At 63.1% G+C, this 17266-nt stretch overlaps 3 protein-coding genes across 5 annotated transcripts; 2 read left to right on the plus strand and 1 right to left on the minus strand.

Annotated features, from left to right (window-relative positions):
* The first annotated feature begins 36 nt into the window (after nt 1-36).
* GPT (glutamic-pyruvate transaminase (alanine aminotransferase)) lies at nt 37-12362 on the plus strand. 3 transcript variants are annotated; one of them, XM_012648128.1, is made up of 13 exons: nt 1978-2297; nt 2435-2524; nt 2602-2710; nt 2869-3002; nt 3153-3396; nt 3547-3626; nt 3703-3839; nt 3961-4135; nt 4250-4405; nt 4489-4601; nt 4669-4770; nt 9003-9011; nt 12352-12362. In XM_012648128.1, exons 1-11 carry the CDS (start codon nt 2136-2138, stop codon nt 4757-4759), a joined length of 1491 nt encoding a protein of 496 aa, XP_012503582.1. In that variant the 5' UTR covers nt 1978-2135; the 3' UTR covers nt 4760-4770; nt 9003-9011; nt 12352-12362. The 3 variants fall into 3 exon arrangements, with proteins under 3 accessions (XP_012503584.1, XP_012503585.1, XP_012503582.1); XM_012648130.1 differs by lacking the exons at nt 9003-9011; nt 12352-12362 and adding an exon at nt 37-132 and having other exon boundaries at nt 2132-2297; nt 4669-4916; XM_012648131.1 differs by lacking the exons at nt 9003-9011; nt 12352-12362 and adding an exon at nt 166-613 and having other exon boundaries at nt 2132-2297; nt 4669-4916.
* On the plus strand, nt 7139-9258 carry MFSD3 (major facilitator superfamily domain containing 3). The gene is made up of 5 exons (XM_012648132.1): nt 7139-8069; nt 8427-8574; nt 8667-8791; nt 8860-8969; nt 9054-9258. The coding sequence occupies exons 1-5, from the start codon at nt 7283-7285 to the stop codon at nt 9225-9227; spliced, it is 1344 nt and encodes a 447-aa protein (XP_012503586.1). The 5' UTR covers nt 7139-7282; the 3' UTR covers nt 9228-9258.
* On the minus strand, nt 9572-15720 carry RECQL4 (RecQ protein-like 4). The gene is made up of 21 exons (XM_012647961.1): nt 15637-15720; nt 15537-15570; nt 15327-15424; nt 14969-15109; nt 13889-14677; nt 13680-13803; nt 13302-13406; nt 13116-13208; nt 12901-13037; nt 12445-12528; nt 12193-12366; nt 11927-12106; nt 11713-11854; nt 11371-11633; nt 11012-11300; nt 10808-10937; nt 10557-10726; nt 10306-10486; nt 10064-10226; nt 9788-9896; nt 9572-9696 (listed from the first exon to the last, which is right to left on the minus strand). The coding sequence occupies exons 1-21, from the start codon at nt 15718-15720 to the stop codon at nt 9572-9574; spliced, it is 3615 nt and encodes a 1204-aa protein (XP_012503415.1).
* Nucleotides 15721-17266: the final 1546 nt, after the last annotated feature.

Raw genomic sequence — 17266 nt, forward strand, 5'->3', positions numbered from 1 at the left:
GGGGCAGCTAGCTGCAAAGACTGTTTTTATCCCATGATTCCTGGTAAAGGGCTGTTTTGTCACCGAGCCTTGTGTGTGTCTCAGTTGGGCCACCGTCCCCACTGTGGTGAGCAGGTTGTGCTGCTTTACTGGGTAGCTGCCTGTTCCCATGAGCATCTGAGGCCTGTAGGTGCACGCTGGGGCTTGTGGCAGCCCCAGCCCGTGTGTGGGAGCGAGGCCCATGGCCACCGGGCAAGAAGCCTGGCCCTCACCCAGACCCACCCTCATAGCTTCCTGGAGGCTCCTCTGTAACTCTTTGCCTTCTTGAGAGGAGCAGGGTGCTCTGGAAGGCGATTCCTTGGGGGCCAGGGTTGAGGGTGTCTGTGTCAGAGGGGCAGGAAAAGAGGAAAGAGGTGTTTTCTATCAGACTCTTGGGCCAGAGCTAGAGGTGTAAAATGGGTACAAGGCTGGTGTCACAAGCTCCCCTGGGGGGGGCGGGCAGTGGCTGTGAGGCCCCAGTTACTGGCAGGCAGCCCTGATCCTGGGGCCTGGCTGCCAGCTTCTGCCTGGGCTGGCATAGAGGACAACCAGTTGGCCTCTTGTTCTCTGAGCTGGCTGGGCACAACGTGTCAGGGTAAGAGGGGCCCCTAAGGGGCTTCAAGCAGGAGGACTGAGGGCACTGCCAGTTCATCTATGGCAGACAGCTTCCTACCACCACCACTACTGGGGATATAGGTGTGGGCCACCCTCCCTACTGGCTTGGCACCAGCAGGGTCAGCCCACTGTCCCTCCAGCCTGTCCTTCCCCTAGCATCTGTGGCTGTAGGAGTGTCCTTAGCAGGGCTGGGGGAGGGCCAGGGGCTGGCTGCTGGTTAAATTTAGTGTGTGAGGTAGGGCAGCTGCCCAAGGTCCAGCTGCCACTTGGGCCCTGCTGCCAGGGGGCGGACAGGGGCTGGCTCTGCCTGGGAGGCTGTTGTGGCAGTGGAGCTGAGAGGTGTGAGGTGAGGGGGTGGCCAGCCAGGGCTCCCTGATGGCTTCTGTCTTAACCAGCAGGGTCAGAGGAGCAAAGACCCCTTCCCCGCCTTGGCTCTGACCAGCTACCTACAGCTCAGCTCAGAGGGCCAGCTCCCTGACCCTCAGTTCAGGTTTAGATGCTGGCTGCTGGGGTAGGCCAACCCTGGGCATGGCCTGTCAGCTCCCTGCAGGGCCTGTGGAGGTGGGGCTCAGAGGGCCTATCAGGGCTCCCTTCCTGCTCTCTCCACCAATCAGGAGCAAGAGTGAAGGGGAGCGTGGGTCACCCCTGGCCTGGGGTGTGGTTCCGGGGCAACACCCAGCTGGTGCCTGGTGAAAGGGCATGACCGCAGCCTGGACAGCTGAGGTGTGAGGTGTCCCTGGGCCCAGGGCTGGTGTGTCTCCAGCCCCCTTGCTTAATATCCCTAACCCCCTGCAGTGCTGATCAGGTACCAAGGTCCAATCATAGTGCCCTTGCAGCCTCCAGGCCATGGCCACCAGCCCAGAAGGGACTGGATGGAACCCAGAGGCTGAACTTCTCACTCCCCTCCCCCAGATTCCTGAGTCCTGGCTTGGTTACCTAGGAGACAGGTCCACTGGCCCCAGCAAAGATGGGGGCACTGAGAGGGCTAGGCCTCAGCCGAGCCCTGCTGGGGTAAATCTCCAGCGGCCTCAGGCTCCATTCTCACCTTGGGGGTCACCCTTTCCAGCTCTGCCAACCCCCAGGGCTGTTGGGCCCAGGCTTAGCCACCCTCCCCCCCCCCATGACACTTAGTTCCTAGACCTTACTTCTGTATCTGCCCCCATCTGGGTCTCCTGCTCTCTTGTCATGGGGACACTGGGCGGGCACTGGGCCTCGCCCCAAGCTCCGCCTGCTGCCTCACCCACTCCCTCTGGCTCCCTGGGGCAGAACTGTGCCCAGACGGGTGGGGCGGGGCCCAGCTGTCCCCAGCTCCTTCAGCCCTTTTTGTCCCTTTCAGTGGGACCAGCAGGCTCCAGCGAAGAGGGTGCCCTCTTACCTTGAGTCTCCCCAAGCCAGGCTCCCCTCTCTGAGCCCTGGTCCACTGAGCCTGGACCCACCTCCCCCTACCCCCACTTTGGGGTCCTGCCGTCTGAGCTGCCTTCCTGCCTGGTCTGAGCAGAGCCATGGCCTTGAGGGCAGGTAACCAGAGCCAGGCTACACGGAATGGGCTGAAGGAGAAGGTGCTGACACTGGACACCATGAACCCGTGCGTGCGGAGGGTGGAGTATGCGGTGCGCGGCCCCATAGTGCTTCGTGCCTTGGAGCTGGAGCAGGAACTGCACCAGGTATGGCCCCGGGCCCCACTGCTGACTTCCAGGTTGCACCTGGGCAGTTGAGTAACCCCCAGCTCCAGTGGCACATGGGACAAGGGCTGAGGGGTTAATGGGGTCCCATCTCACTGCTGGCTCCCCTTCCTTCCCAGGGTGTGAAGAAGCCCTTCACGGAGGTCATCCGTGCTAATATCGGGGACGCACAGGCCATGGGACAGAAACCCATCACCTTCCTGCGCCAGGTGAGGCTTCTGCACAGCCCGTGGCATGCCCCCTCACCCTAGCCCATGTGCCTGGCCTCAGTACTTGGTCCTCCCAGGTCCTGGCCCTCTGTGTAAACCCGGATCTCCTGAGCAGCCCCAACTTCCCTGACGATGCCAAGAAAAGGGCGGAGCGCATCTTGCAGGTGTGCGGGGGCCACAGTCTGGGTAAGTGCCAGTTCCAGACCCAGCGCAGCCCCAGGGAGAAGCAGAGAGGGGTAGACCTGCCTGCTCAAGGGGTAGGTTCCTTCAGAAGGGCTGCAGGGGGACTTGGTCACCCTCATGTGCACCCCTCCCCGTCCTTCCCTGCACCCCCCGGGGTCCAGGGGCCTACAGTATCAGCTCTGGCATCCAGCTGATTCGCGAGGACGTGGCTCAATACATCGAGAGGCGCGATGGAGGCATCCCCGCGGACCCCAAGAACATCTTCCTGTCTACGGGGGCCAGCGACGCTATCGTGGTAGGCCGGGCCTGGGCAGGAAGACACAGTGGCCCTTTGTGTGCGGCCTGGCCGACCTGGCTTGTTCTGGCACCGCAGCGCTCACCCAGGGCGGGGGACTGGTGTAGCCTCAGGCCCTGCCAACCTCACCCAACCCTATCCCATCCGCAGACGGTGCTGAAGCTGCTGGTGGCTGGCGAGGGCCACACGCGCACAGGTGTGCTCATTCCCATCCCCCAGTACCCGCTCTACTCCGCCGCGCTGGCCGAGCTCGACGCTGTGCAGGTGGACTACTACCTGGACGAGGAGCACGCCTGGGCGCTCGACGTGGCCGAACTGCGGCGCGCAGTGCGTCAGGCACGTGACCACTGCCGCCCGCGCGCGCTCTGCGTTATCAACCCTGGCAACCCCACCGGTGCGCCGCCCGCCCCTCCCGCCCGGCCCGCCCAGCCCCGAGGCGCGTCCCCTGTCCAGTCTGCCCGGGTCAGCCCGCCCCCCGCTGCCCGGAGGAAAGGAGTGCGCGCCCTCAGCTGACACCGGCTGCGCTACATCCCCCGCGCCCCAGGGCAGGTGCAGACCCGCGAGTGCATTGAAGCTGTGATCCGCTTCGCCTTCGAAGAGCGGCTCTTTCTGTTGGCTGATGAGGTGCGGGCAGGGCCGGGTGTGGGAGTGGGAAGCAGGGCAGCAGCCGGCTCCCCGTGACGCTCCACCGCCCCTCCAGGTGTACCAGGACAACGTATACGCCGAGGGTTCGCACTTCCACTCGTTCAAGAAGGTGCTCACGGAGATGGGGCCGCCCTACGCCGGGCAGCAGGAGCTCGCCTCCTTCCACTCTGCCTCCAAGGGCTACATGGGCGAGTGAGTGCGGGCCGGGCAGAGGGGGGCTCTCGGACTCTGGCTGCCACGGCCTGGCCTGCCTTGTCCGCTGGGCCGGCCCCCTCTTCCCGGCTGGGCCTGGACGCCCACTTTCGCTTCGCAGGTGCGGGTTCCGCGGTGGCTACGTGGAGGTGGTGAACATGGACGCCGCGGTGCAGCAGCAGATGGTGAAGCTGATGAGCGTGCGGCTGTGCCCGCCAGTGCCGGGCCAGGCCCTGCTCGACTTGGTGGTCAGCCCACCCGCACCCTCCGACCCCTCCTTTGCGCAGTTCCAAGCGGTGAGCGAGGGCGGGCGGAGCGGGTCCGGGCCACAAGGTTGGGGGCGGGGACTGAGGCGCCGCGCCCCCGCGCCCCCTGGCCAGCCCTGATTGGCCTGCCCTTCACGGCTGCAGGAAAAGCAGGCTGTGCTCGCGGAGCTGGCGGCCAAGGCCAAGCTCACCGAGCAGGTCTTCAACGAGGCTCCCGGCATCCGCTGCAACCCGGTGCAAGGTGCCATGTACTCCTTCCCGCGCATGCAGCTGCCCCCGCGCGCCGTGCAGCGCGCTCAGGTCAGGCGGGGCCGGCGGGAGCTGGGCCGCGAAGGGGGCGGGGGCCGGGTTGTCCCGCCCTGACCCGCCTGCCGTGCTCCCAGGAGCTGGGCCTGGCCCCTGACATGTTCTTCTGCCTGCGGCTCTTGGAGGAAACCGGCATCTGCGTAGTGCCTGGGAGCGGCTTCGGACAGCGGGAAGGCACCTACCACTTCCGGTGAGGCTGGGTCCTCACCGCCCCTCCCTGAAACCCTCCCCTTCTGCTTACGGTCCACTCCTTTCAGGATGACCATTCTGCCCCCCATGGAGAAGCTGCGGCCGCTGCTGGAGAAGCTGAGCGGGTTCCACGCCAAGTTCACCCGCGAGTACTCCTGAGTACCCTAGCTGGGCCGCCCCTGGACTGACTGCTCAGGGCCCTGGGGGGTTCTGGAACCCTCTGGACTTGCCTTTGCTGCCTACGGGGCTGGGCCCCTGCGTCTCTGCAGGTCCCTAATAAAGCTGTGATGGTCTGACTCTTTGGAGGCAGCTGCATGAATGGTCCCTACCTTTGTCCACCCTGACTGCGTTCGTGCAGGTCTGGGGACCCAGCCCTGAGGGGACATTTATCCTAACTTCAGGAGGAATGGTTGAGGAGGCAGAGGAGATGCCTTTCCGGCCTGGTTTACTTGTTCCTCCTTCAGACACCTCACCTACTGTGGGCTGGGTCTCCACTGTGGCCTCTGATCTTCTGGCAGAGATGAAGAAACTCACTTAGAAATTAGATAGTGGTAAGAATGTAGAGTGTGGGCTGGGCTCAGTGGCTCACGCCTCTAATCCTAACACTCTGGTAGGCTGAGGCAGGAGAATTGCTTGAGCTCAGGAGTTTGAGACCAGCCTGAGCAAGAGACCCCCTCTCTACTAAAAACAGAAAAAAACAGTTGGGCCCCTGGTAGCACCGGTAGTCCCAGCTACTCCAGAGGCTGAGGCAGGAGGATCGCTTGAGCCCAGGAGTTTGAGGTTGCTGTGAGCTAGGCTGGTGCCATGGCACTCTAGCCTGGGCAAGGGAGCAAGACTGCCTAACAAAAAAATAAATAAATCAAAGAAGAAGAGTGTAGAGTGTGAAGAAAGGCACAGGGTCTCCTGCACCTCCTTGCAGGGAGACCCCAGGGCTGTTTGTTAGAAGTGGGGATGGGGCTTGACAAAGAAACAGGATGACTCCAGACACTGAGTCAAGAGGATCGCTTGAGCCCAGGAGATCGAGGATGCAGTGAGCTGTCATTGCACCACTGCACTCAGGCTGGGTGACGGAGAACCACAGCAGGGTATCCCAGGGTGGCCACATGAGAAAAAGTAGCCTTTCTTGAGGAAGGTGCAGAAAGCTGTGTTCCTCGTCCTGGCTCACTTTCCTGTGTTGTCTACCTCTTCCCTGGTGGCACAGGGGATATATTAATAGTAAACCATAGGATGGAGTTGGCTGGACAGGGTGACAACGGAAGGCTCAAGGAGGAGGTCTTGATTTTCCAAGGGAGGGCCAGGGCTGGAGGAGGTAGGGGTGGAGTGGGGAGCCCTGTGTCCTTTCCCCTGGGAACATGAGGATGAGTGCCTGCTGTGTGGGGACACTGCTGTGGGTTACTTACTTAATCTGCACAAATGGCCCTCTAAGATAGGCATGGCAGTTCACATTTTATAGACAAGAAAACTTGAACCCCAAGAATATGTTGAAGTGACAGGAAACCCACTGAAAGTGGCTTCTTCAGCCAAAGAAATGTGTTGGCTCAAGTGCCTTTGAGTTGGCTCTCGAGGGTTGGGCTGGCTTTAGGGACTCAGACTTGAAGACAGGACTGGCCAAGGCACCCAGTTTTGTCCACTCTGGAGATGGTTCTTAACCAGAGGTCACACTTAGCCTCATCTGGGCCTTGGGAGCCCCAGAGGGCACAGCTCTGGGCAGGAGAGACCACATGTGAGCCCTTTCCTTGGCAGTAACAGCTCTAGTTAGGCAGAGGTCTCCTAGCCTTGTCACCCGACACTGGAGGGCAGTGGCTGGCTGTGTCCTTCTGGCCAAGCCTGGGCCCTGACCTTTCACACAAACTCCCTCCCTTCCATGGCTCTCCTTCTGTGGCCCCTGCCTTGGGGAGGCGGCTGAAGCCACAGCACAGCAGCGGGGTGGTCCAGTGTCCTAAGTATCCAGTAGTAGACAGGGGAACAGTTAAGAGATTAAATCCTCCATGGGGGCTGCTGGAGAAACGAGGGCTGGGCACTGCAGCAACCAGGCTGTAAGCCAGACACCAGGAAGCACTTCTGGAGCGGATCTGAGAACCCTGGGAGGGACCAGGGCTGGTGACAAGTGGGAGGAGTAGATGGGGCACAGGCCGATTCCTACTTTGATTCCTACGTTGACGCTGGCCCCAGCTCTGGAGCTTCGCTCTCTGAGCCTCTCCCATCCGTGAAGGACCTGGGCGGGTGCGTGTATTGGGGGCGGGTGCGTGTATTGGTGGCGGGTGCTGACCACCGGGGACACCCGGGAGCCGATACTCTGGTCCTCTCGGGGTCTCCGTGGCCCACGCGACCTTCTAGCCCTGGAGCGGGTGGCCACGGGGCTCCGGCGACGCCATATACACGCAGCGTCCAGTCCGCGCTCCGCTCGGTGGTTCCGGAGGACCGAGAGGCTAGACAGGAAGGCCTCGCCCCTCCGGCAGATCCAGCCCCGCCCCCAGCTCATTACTCGCAGCCGCGCAGAGCTTGCTGGGGGTTGCGGGCAGTCTGTGTGCAGCGCACCCGCCGCTCCGGGGACAGGCCGCTCGCTCCCCAGTTTGGACCCGGCTTCTGCTCTTCTGGGGTGTCGCCCCCCCACAAGGTGTCCAACTCTGACCCCACCTCGGTCCTGTCCCAAAGCCATGGCGGGGCGTGACCTGTGACCCCATGCTGTTGGGACCTTACCTCGTCAGACGTCACCCGCGGCGATCTCCCGGCCTTGAAGCCAACCCTGGACGACGGAGACCTGGCCCTGCACCCCGCCCGAGCGCCGGCATGCGCGGGAAGCTGCTGCCGCTGGCCAGCCTGTACTTGGTGCAGGGCTTGCCCTATGGGCTCCAGTCTGGCCTGCTGCCCACGCTGCTGCGGGCTCGCGGGCTCTCGCTGACGCGGGTGGGACTGGCCAAGGTGCTGTACGCCCCGTGGCTGTTCAAGCTCGTGTGGGCCCCGCTGGTGGACGCGCGGGGCTCCGCGAGGGCCTGGCTGACGCGCAGCACGGTGGCCCTGGGCTTGGTGTGTGGGCTGCTGGCCGCGCTGCCTCCTGCTGAAGCGGGCCAGGCCGGGCTGCCTGTCGCGGCCGCGCTGCTGCTGTTGCTGAACCTGGGTGCGGCTGTGCAGGATGTGGCCCTGGACACGCTGGCCGTGCAGCTGCTGGAGCCTGCCGAGCTGGGGCCTGGCAACACCGTGCAGGTGGTGGCGTACAAGTTGGGGGCAGCGCTGGCAGGGGGCGGGCTGCTGGCCCTCTTGCCCACCCTCTCTTGGCCAAGGCTCTTTCTGCTCCTGGCTACCACCTACTGGCTGGCCGCAGCCCTGGCCTGGACTGCACCTGCCCTGCGCCAGCCTCCAAGGCCTCGGCACTCAGAGCATCCCCACTACACTCTGCATCTTCTGCAGGATGTGCTCGCCGTGCCGGGGACCCCATGGACGGCAGGCTTTGTGCTCACCTACAAGCTGGGTGAGTCAGGCAGCAGCAGGGGTGGGGCCCCAGGAGCTTGAAACCCATTATGGGGCCATTCCCTTTTTGGGATATGATATGCAGGCTAGAATCTAGCCTGGCCCCAACATCCACGAATCTGCAGCTGGGCTTTGGCTCTGTCCTTCCCCAGTTCTAGCTCTGTGGCCTGGGGTCTCTCTGGGGTTGCTTCATGCTGACCTTGGGCTTGGCCAGCACCCATTTGTCCCCCAGCACTTGTGGTCCGGGAAGACAGAGGCAGGAAAGGGGCCTAGCTGGACAGAGCAGGACTGAGGCTCCAGGTGGGGAGAAGGGAGGTAGGGCAGACAGGGGACCTCCCTGCCCACAATCTCGCCCTAGGTGAGCAGGGTGCCAGCAGCCTGTTTCCTCTTGTCCTGCTGGACCATGGCGCTTCTGCCCGGGAGCTGGGGCTGTGGAATGGCGTGGGTGCTGTGGCCTGCTCCATCGCTGGCTCCTCCCTGGCTGGAGCCCTGCTGGCCAGGCGCTGGTGCGTGCTCCCCAGCCCGCCCTGCCTACTCATTTGTCCCCCAACCTGCCCTGAATTCCCTGAACTGCCCAATCTCCCCACCCCCACCCCAGGCAGCTGTTACCCTTGTTGCGATCAGTGCTGCGGCTCCGCCTCGGAGGCCTGGTCTGCCAGACTGCCCTGCTCTTCCACCTGGACACCCCAGGGGCCAGTCTGGGCCCTAGCACGGTCTTGAGAGGTGAGGGGCTAGCCTTGGGGGGTGGGGACAAGTGCCCTGGGCACTATTGCTGACCTTTATTCTCTCAGGAGCAGCCTTGCTGAGCCTGTGCCTGCAGCACTTCCTGGGGGGCCTGGTCACCACGGCCACTTTCACTGTGATGATGCGCTGCAGCCAGCTGGCACCCAGTGCCCTGCAGGTGAGAGCCATGACCAGGACGTGGAGGGATTGCGGGGCTGGGGTGCTGCATGGGCCCTGACTCCCACCTGGTCCCCATTCCCAGGCCACGCACTACAGCCTCCTGGCCACGCTGGAGCTACTGGGAAAGCTGCTGCTGGGTGCCCTGGCTGGAGCCCTGGCTGACAGCCTAGGGCTGCGTCCCTGCTTCTCCCTCCTCCTTGCTCTCTCAGCTCTGCCCCTCCTGTGCCTGAGCCTGGCACCCAGCAGCCTGGCCTGAGCTGGGTAGTCAGGCTGGTCAATAAAGCTGAGTGTGCTTGTGGCCTGGTGTCTGTGTCTAGGATGTGTGACAAGCAGTTGTCCCCACACTGCCGGAACTGCCTCACAGAAAGGAGGGGCCATAGGAACAACTTGAGCACTTTTTATTCTGCATTTTGGAGTCTCCTTGTCCCCACACCCCTACTGGCAGGTTTTGCCCAGGGCGGCCAGTCACTGTCCTGGCCACTGACAACCCCCTTTGCTGGATGAGCTGTCACACCTTCCACTCCCTACATTGTGGGCACACAGCCCCCAACCCCGTGCCCCCTGTTGGGGGCCAGCACCCTCTGTGCTGGTGCCAGGTGGTCAGCGGCCCACCAGCAGGAGCTCCTCTGTGGCCAGGCACATCAGGGCATGGAAGCTCAGGTGCAGGTACTTTCTCCAGAAACGACGGTCCCGCCCATACACCTGGGCTGGGTAGCAGGGGCTTCCTACAGTGGAGCAAACCCACCGGCCATGAGAACTCTCCCCGGTTCTGCCCTGGCTCCTGCCTGCGTCAGGCTGAGCCACCTGGGCCCTCACCAATGCCGTGGAAGATGCGGGCCACAGCCCTGCCTGAGAACTTCTCCTCTGGCCACAGGGACAGAAGCTGGCGGATGTCGCGGCGGATCTGGTCCTCCCAGTCCTGGAGCTGTGGGTAGATGGCGTGTTGGGTCTCTCTGTGCCCCTGAGTTCACACAAGCCAGCCCTGGGCGGCCCAGGAGACCTGGAACCAGCTGGGGAGGAGCCCAGCTCTGTTGAGTCAGGTGTGTGTGTCCCAGCCCGAAGGAACAGCCCCCAGAAGGGGCTGGCACTCACCATAGCTTGCCCCAGCTCTGGGCCCTGCTCATCCCCCATGGCCTCCGGCCCCTGTGCCTCCTCTGCCTCTTCTTCAAAGTAGCGGCCAAGCAGGTCCTTGAGCTTGGTGCTCTGCTCCTCACTGGGCTGCTCCAGGCAGGGCCCGCAGCTGGGGAAGGCCATGCTGGGGGTGGGACAAGCCTGTCAGTGCCTCCTGTGAGGGGAGGGTGAGTGGCCCCAGGCCCTGCCCACCTCCTCCCCACCTGTGAAAGGCCTGGAAGTTTCGGTGTAGACGGGTCAAGGCCTCACTCTCCCGGGCCTGCACACGGCCATACAGGAAGTCACAGATCTGGTCCCTCTCCTCGGCTGTTAGGTCTCCAGGGCTGCGAAGGTGGAAGGCCAGCTCCTGGAACTCCACAAGCACCCCCGTGCCCCGTGGCACACCTGCCAGAGAGCACGTCAGACACAGGCGGGCAGGCAAGCAGGGTCCGGGGTGGGGTGGGGAGGGGCACACCTGTCCTGGGCTCTTGGTCCCACTGCAGCTGGCGGAGAGCTCGCCGCACAGAGGCCAGCTCCCAGCCCATCGAGTCTGCCAGCTCTACCATGTCAAACTCCAAGGACCTGCTATCCCACCTTGTGTCCTCAGGTGGCTGCCGAGCCAAGCACACAGCCAAAGGGGGACACCTGTGCCCAGGGGGAGGAAACATGTCACCAGCAGCCCTGGCCCTCTGTCCTCATCCCCAACCTAGGGCGGTACATGCTCACCTGTGGGCCAGAACCTGGAGCTCGGTGGGCCCCCCAGGGCAGCGCAGACGGCAATGGGCATAGGTGGTAGGCAGTAGCTCTAGCCAGCGCCGCGGGTGCAGCTCCAGGTAGCACAGCAGCGTCTCGATGGCTGGGGGCAGAGCAGGCCTCAGGGGATGCGGGGACAGCCCCTCCATGCCCCACCCCCTTCCCCAGGTCCCTCACCCTCCTCCGGCAGGTCCAGGGCCTGCACTGTTGGCTGCACTGGGAGTGCCAGCTCATGGCCTGGGCAGGCCCTCCTGGGCTCTGGGGCTGCTTGGGGGCTGCTGTGATACTCGGCCTTTTGAACGGGGCACTTGGCCACAGGCCTCTCCCTGCCCACACCTCTTTGCTCCTCTGGGGGTGGCTGGGCGCAGGTGCAGGGTGGGAATACACGCTGCACCAGCTTCTTCACAGCAAGGAAGTCGGTGCTGTTGGCATGCACATGTCTGCGCAGCTCCCACAGGTCCTCGCCCTGCAGCAGGACAAGAGTCAGGATAGGCCAAAGCATTGAGGGCTTAGGCACTGAGGCAGGGGGTGCCAACCTGGGGCCGCAGGAAGAGGTGGCAGTGGGCAGGCTGCCCATCACGCCCGGCCCGGCCTACAGCCTGCACGTAGCTCTCGAAGCTCGGGGGCAGCCCCAGGTGCAGCACAGCGCGCACATCCGGCCGGTGCAGTCCCATACCGAAGGCTACCGTGGCCACCACCACCCGCAACTGGCCCTGCATGAAGGCCCGCTGCACCCGCTGCCGCTGCCGGCTGCACATGCCAGCGTGGTAGGCCTCAGCCACAGCTTCGGGGGCACGATCTTTGGGGAAGACAGATATGGTCAGTGGGCTGGAGCACGCAGTGGGTCCATGGAGGCTCCAGCCCCACCGAGGCCTCACCTCCAGGGCCCGGACCCCGGACTGCACACAGACAGGTCCGGAGAAGTGCAGCGACCCGCTCTGTGTCCTCACGACGGTTGCAGTAAACAATGATGGAATCCAGGGCACGAAAACGATCCCCCTGCAGCAGCGTCACCAGAGCCTGATGAGAAGCAGAGATCAGTACGGGCAGTTGGGAGCCGGGGCCTCTGCCACATGGAAAATACACACCCACCTGGTCTGGGTCCCTGTCCATGGACACAGAGAGGTGCAGGTTAGCAGGAACAGGGGCTGGCCCACAGAGACCCAGCTCTTCTACTATACCCAGGTGCTGGGCCACGTCACGGGCAGTGCTGCGTGTGGCCGTGGCTGTGAGACCCAGGAAGCACCGCACACCCATGCGCTCACGAAGCATCTGCGCCAGAGGGGAGGGGGTGGGTAGTGAGGCCACCCAGCCCACTTGGGCCCTGGCCCACCGGCCCTGACCCACAAGTGGCTCACCTTGCAGATGCGCAGGTAACAGGGCCGGAAGTTGTGGGACCACTGAGAGAGGCAGTGGGCCTCGTCGAAACAGGCAAAGGCCACCGGAGGGAGTTGGGTGAGGATGGCAGGGCCCCCTGCCCCCACCAGTGCCTCAGGTGATAGCATCAGCACATGTAGCTGGGCTGCCCGTACCTGAAGGCAGCAGGGTCAGGTGCATGGCCCATGTGCCTGCCCACTGCCGCTCCTCCCCAGGCCCACAAGGCCCCCTACCTTCTGCAGGACAGACTCCTGCTGCTTCTTGGTCATTCCTGAGTGGATGCAGGCTGCCTTGAGGCATGGGGGCAGGCCTGACACCTGCAGATACAAGAGAAATGGCCATCACAGGCCAAGTGAGCCCTGGCCCTTCCCCAAATCCTCCCAAAGTTGCTCAACCCAATAGGTGCTGCTGTGTCCACTCCAAGCCCTTTGGGGAGAGAAGAACCAGGCCCTAGGTCCTCAGACTAAGGATTTAGAGCCACTTGTGGGCCTTGGCCTGGGGGCTCTAGAGGGCATGGCTCCCCTGAGGTGGCCCTATTGAGCTGAGCTTCCCTCAGGAGGATGCTAGGGCTGGGCACCTTGCAGCCTCCTGGGGACAGGGAGGATTTGGAAACAAGCAGCAGCAGCACAAGGGAATCACAAGCACCAATTCTTGACCACCCACATGTGCCAAGGACTCTGTCTGCACACCTGGTCATCCATGAGTGAAAGGAGTGGAGAGATAACCAGTGTGAGGCAGGGGCTGCGCTGGGAGTAGAGCAGTGCCGGGAGCTGGTAGCACAGGGACTTGCCGGCGCCTGTTGGCAGCACCAGCAGTGTGGAAATGCCTGAGTAGGATGGGAGTCAGCAGTGAGGCTCTGTGTCCTGGCCTCATCCCCACCTCATCCTCTGGCAGCCATGCTCACCAGACAGGATTCGCATGACTGTGTGCTCCTGCCCGGGGCGGAAGGCTCGGTGTCCTAGTTGCTCCAGGCCCTGGAAGACCTCAGTTGGTGTCTCTGCAGATACAGGTGTTGATAACCAGGAGTTGAGCCAACCGGAGTCACACCAGTCCCTCAGCACAGGCTCTGAGCCAGTAGGGGTCTGCTTACCTGCCACCTGCCCTAAGGGCCCTAATGGGTAGAGAGGCAGCATGGCAGGGGCCAGGTGGGGCACCTTGAGCTCAGGCCCAGCAGGCCCTGTGTCTTCCTCACCTACTGAGGGCAGACAGGAGAAAGGTGGTGTGAGAGCTCCAGGAAGGGCTGAGATCATTCTAGCAAGACAGTCACTGGCCATGGTCGCCCCCCGGCCCCACCAGGGAGTGAGCAGAAGGCAGTGTCTGTTCTCTCTGCTACTTCCACGGTGGGAAAGGGCTGAGTCATCCTCATCCTCACCACCCTCCTTCTGAGGGGCCAGGACTGTCCCCCCAGAAGGCAGTGTCCTCTCCACAAGGTGTTGGTGTGACCCACTCCCCAGGGTAGCTGTCTCACCTGGCTGGGGACACTGTGGTGCCCAGTGACCAAGCTGCCCACACGACAGACAAGCCTCGAGTGTGGCTCTGGGCCCACCACCCCCAAAACACTTTCCTTTTTTTTGCCACTTCTGCTTCCATGCCTGGGGAGGCACAAAGGAGAGTCACACAGGCAAGAAACAGAGGAAGGGTGAGGGGACTGCCCATCCCATCCTGTCGCTGTCTCACCTGCTTGCGGAGGAGCCTGCCTCGAAGGGTCCTGCCCCGTGTGTAGCGTTTCTGCTTCATGTTGAGGCGTATGTAATTACCCCTGTCCCGGACGGCTGTCCTAGGGAAGATGTGCAGGTAGGACATGCCCTCAGCCTTCCCCGCCCTGGCATGACTCAAGGGGTTGAAGCTGTGGTACCTGGGGATTGAAGGGCTACTGCAGGGCTGAGGTCGCTGTGCATGTACAGATTCCCTAGCAGGGTCTTCCTCAAGTGCTATGGCTCCAGCACCTTGAGATGGGGGTCCTGCTTGGCCACTGTCCCACTGGACCTGTGTAGGACTTGCCCAGGGCTCCTCACTCCATCTTGGCTTCTTGCCTTGATTGTTGCTGGGTGGGGGGCTCCCTGTACCAGCTTGGGCTGCCTGTAGGGCTGGAGGCTCTGGGCCCTGTGAAAGTGCCTCAAAGCCAGTGCCAGGACCAAGGACAGCCAACTTACCTAAGGTCACAGTTTGTGATTCCTCTGAGTCCAGGCCAGGCCTGCAGGCCGTGGGGGCCTCCAGAAAATGTGAGGCCCCATTGTGACACCGCTGTAGCCACCCTGGGTCTAGGGAGCCCAGCCGCAGGCTCAGGGACGCCCGTAGCTGCTGGAGCCGGCCTGGCCTTGGCTGGGGCTCAGGAGGCTTGGGGGGCACATCACTGACTTCATTTGGAGGGACAGAGTCAGCCCCTGTGCCTGAGGGCTTTGGGGTGGTTATCTTGGATGAGGGTCTTCGTCGGGGGCAGGATATGCAGACCAGGGCTGGCCCAGCCTGGGAGGGTGAGAAGAAAACAGCAGGAAGGAACTCAGGGCCCTGGGCTGCTGCAGACTGAAACTTGCTTGACTCTCTACGCTCAATGGTAGGGCAGCGTAACAAAACACTGGGACAGAAAGGAAGCTGAAAGCAGAGGCTAGCCCTGAAAACCTCTCAAAAGAGTTGTGCCCTAGGAGCCTATACTTATCTCTATATGTGGGAAGGCTTGGTAAGAAGGGGAGGCTGGTGAACCAAGGGCAGCTCTGGGGCTAGCTTGGATGCACTGCCTGCCCACTCCTCACCCCTTACCTGCAGGGTGCCTTTCAGATTGGCCTTAAGCCTCTTCCCATAGTCCTGCACAGACCCTCGACAGCTCTGCTCTGGAGCAGGGTGTGGACTCTTAGTGGCAGCCCTATTCAGGTGGGGTCCCCAGCAGCTGTGCTCTGGGGCCTATGGGAGACAGTAGGGCCCAGACCAGAGAAAGGCTGGTGTGGGGGCAGAGGTGCCTCCAGCCGCCCCCCACCCCTAGACCTGGAGCAAAGCCTGGCCTTTTGCTCTGCCCAGCCCTTCTCCTAAGTTAGGTGCCCCACGTAGTGGGCCTGGCCCCGACTCCTCTTAGCTCCGTCACTCCGCCACACAGGACACCGGGGTGACGGGGCCCGGGTACCTCTTCGGCCGCCGCGGGGAGCGACTGCTCGGGGGTGCGGGGCCCGCCGCCGGCCTGGCCCAGGACTCGCTTCAGGGCGCTGTACTCCCGGTAGAGCGCTGCGTGGGCGGGCAGGAGTCGAGGTCAGGACCGGGCGTGGGTCCTCCGCCGGCCCCCACCGCCCCTACCGTCTCCTAGGCCGCCCCCAGCCGCCCCAGGCCGCACGCTCACCGCGGGTCTCCTCTGGTGCCGCCTCCACGTCGTCCTGTGAAGGGAACGTGTCAGCCATATCGCCACACCCTCAGTCCCCCGAGCCCCGGGCAGCCCGCACCTGGCCCGGCCGCCGCCCATGCTGCCGCCCGAACGCGCGCTCCCACTCCCGCAGCCGCGTCCGCACGTCCCGCAGCCGCTCCATGGCGCTCGCCCGGCCCGGCTCCCCGTGCCCAGTGAATCTCCCGCGGCGAGTACGTCGTTCGGCTGCCAGCCAATGGGGGCGCACGGCGGGGCCGGGGAACGGCAGCCAATCCTTGCGCCTTAGGGAGAACGGCCAATAGGAGGTGTTGCGTCATCGCGGCGCGCCGCGGCGCAGGGCGGAGCGCGGCGGACGGCAGAGGCGGGGCGGGCTGCAGAGGCGGGGCCGGCGGCGGTGGCGGCGGCGGCTGGGGGCCGGTGAGTGTGGGGCCCAGGCCGGGGTTAGAACCGGGCGGCGGGAGCCCCGGCCTGCCTGGCCGCAAGGGGAGGGGCGCCGGGCGGTCGGGGCGGCCGGGCCGGGGGAGGCGAGGGCTGGCGCTTGGGAGCTCTGGGTTGGGGCCGGGAGCCCGGGCGGTGCCGCTGTGGGCGGGGAAGGAGCCAGGAGCCTTCCGCCCTGGCGGAGTGGCCTCGGGACCCTGGCGGGCGACGCAGCCAGACTAGAGAGGCAGGCCCCGCGCAGGAGGCGAAGGGGCGTCGGGTTGAACTTGGACCGGAGGAGGTGGGCGGGGGCCTCTTCGCGAAAAGCAGGCACCCGGGGATCAAGCCGTTCCTCTGCTGCTGGCGGGAGGGGTAGCGCCTACCTAGGTGGCCAGGCCTGCTGCTTTCGTTTCCTTTCGTGACAGTTGCTTGGTTGGTGTGTCTTGTCAGAGCGAATTATGAATCGTCCCGGCGAGATTTGTTTACAGGCATAGTGAGGTCTAGGGTTGGTGTCTGGGGTTTTTCAGACGCCCGTGCCGTAAGGACTTATTTGTGCGTGAAGAAGTCAGCAAGAGCAGGGTCCCTGGGGCCAGACTGCCCTCCCCACCGTCTTCCCCAGGCTCGTCCCTGGGGCTGTGACCTTGGGTGAAACCTAGGCCTTAGTTTCCTAATTTGCCACGGGAGGATGGCTATGATATAGTTTTGAGGATGAGGTGCCTGGCACACAGTAATTCTGCCAACATGCTGCTGCTAAAAGCAGCAGAGCTGACACTCTGTGTCACAGGTACCCTGTGGCTTCAGGAGTCTTGTGTGCATCTTAGTTTAGATGCCATCTTGGCAGCTGTTTTTGCCTCATCTGAACAATCCCTAGTCTGGCATCTTCTGCATCACACGGATTTAAGACTCGTTCTCTCCACATTGGTTCCCCAGGGAAGAGGGAGAGGTTTAGACCAGTGGTAAGGACCACCAAAGGTGAGGGCTACTTTCTCTCAGGGGTCTCCATGCATGGTGACACCCTGGACAACAGTAGTTATTTCTGGGGCTCATGTTGAGGGCTTGGATTTCATAGGCCGTGCTGTCTGTATTCAGAGTTCCCTGGATCCTGGGTCTTTCTGCTTGCCCCAGTCAGTGTTCATTAAGTTTTGTCTGTTCTTCCAGCCTCTTCCTGCTATGCTTTGTGTAATCCAAGGGTAGCCCTTTGGAGCCTCTGTGAGGAGGGTAGGGAAGGAACTGTGATGTGGATGCTGGCTGCCTTGGTTATAGTCTACCTCCTCTAGTGCTGATAAAAGTTG

Source organism: Propithecus coquereli, unplaced genomic scaffold (assembly GCF_000956105.1).
Source record: "Propithecus coquereli isolate 6110/MARCELLA unplaced genomic scaffold, Pcoq_1.0 Scaffold28, whole genome shotgun sequence".
Taxonomy (NCBI): Eukaryota; Metazoa; Chordata; class Mammalia; order Primates; family Indriidae; genus Propithecus; species Propithecus coquereli.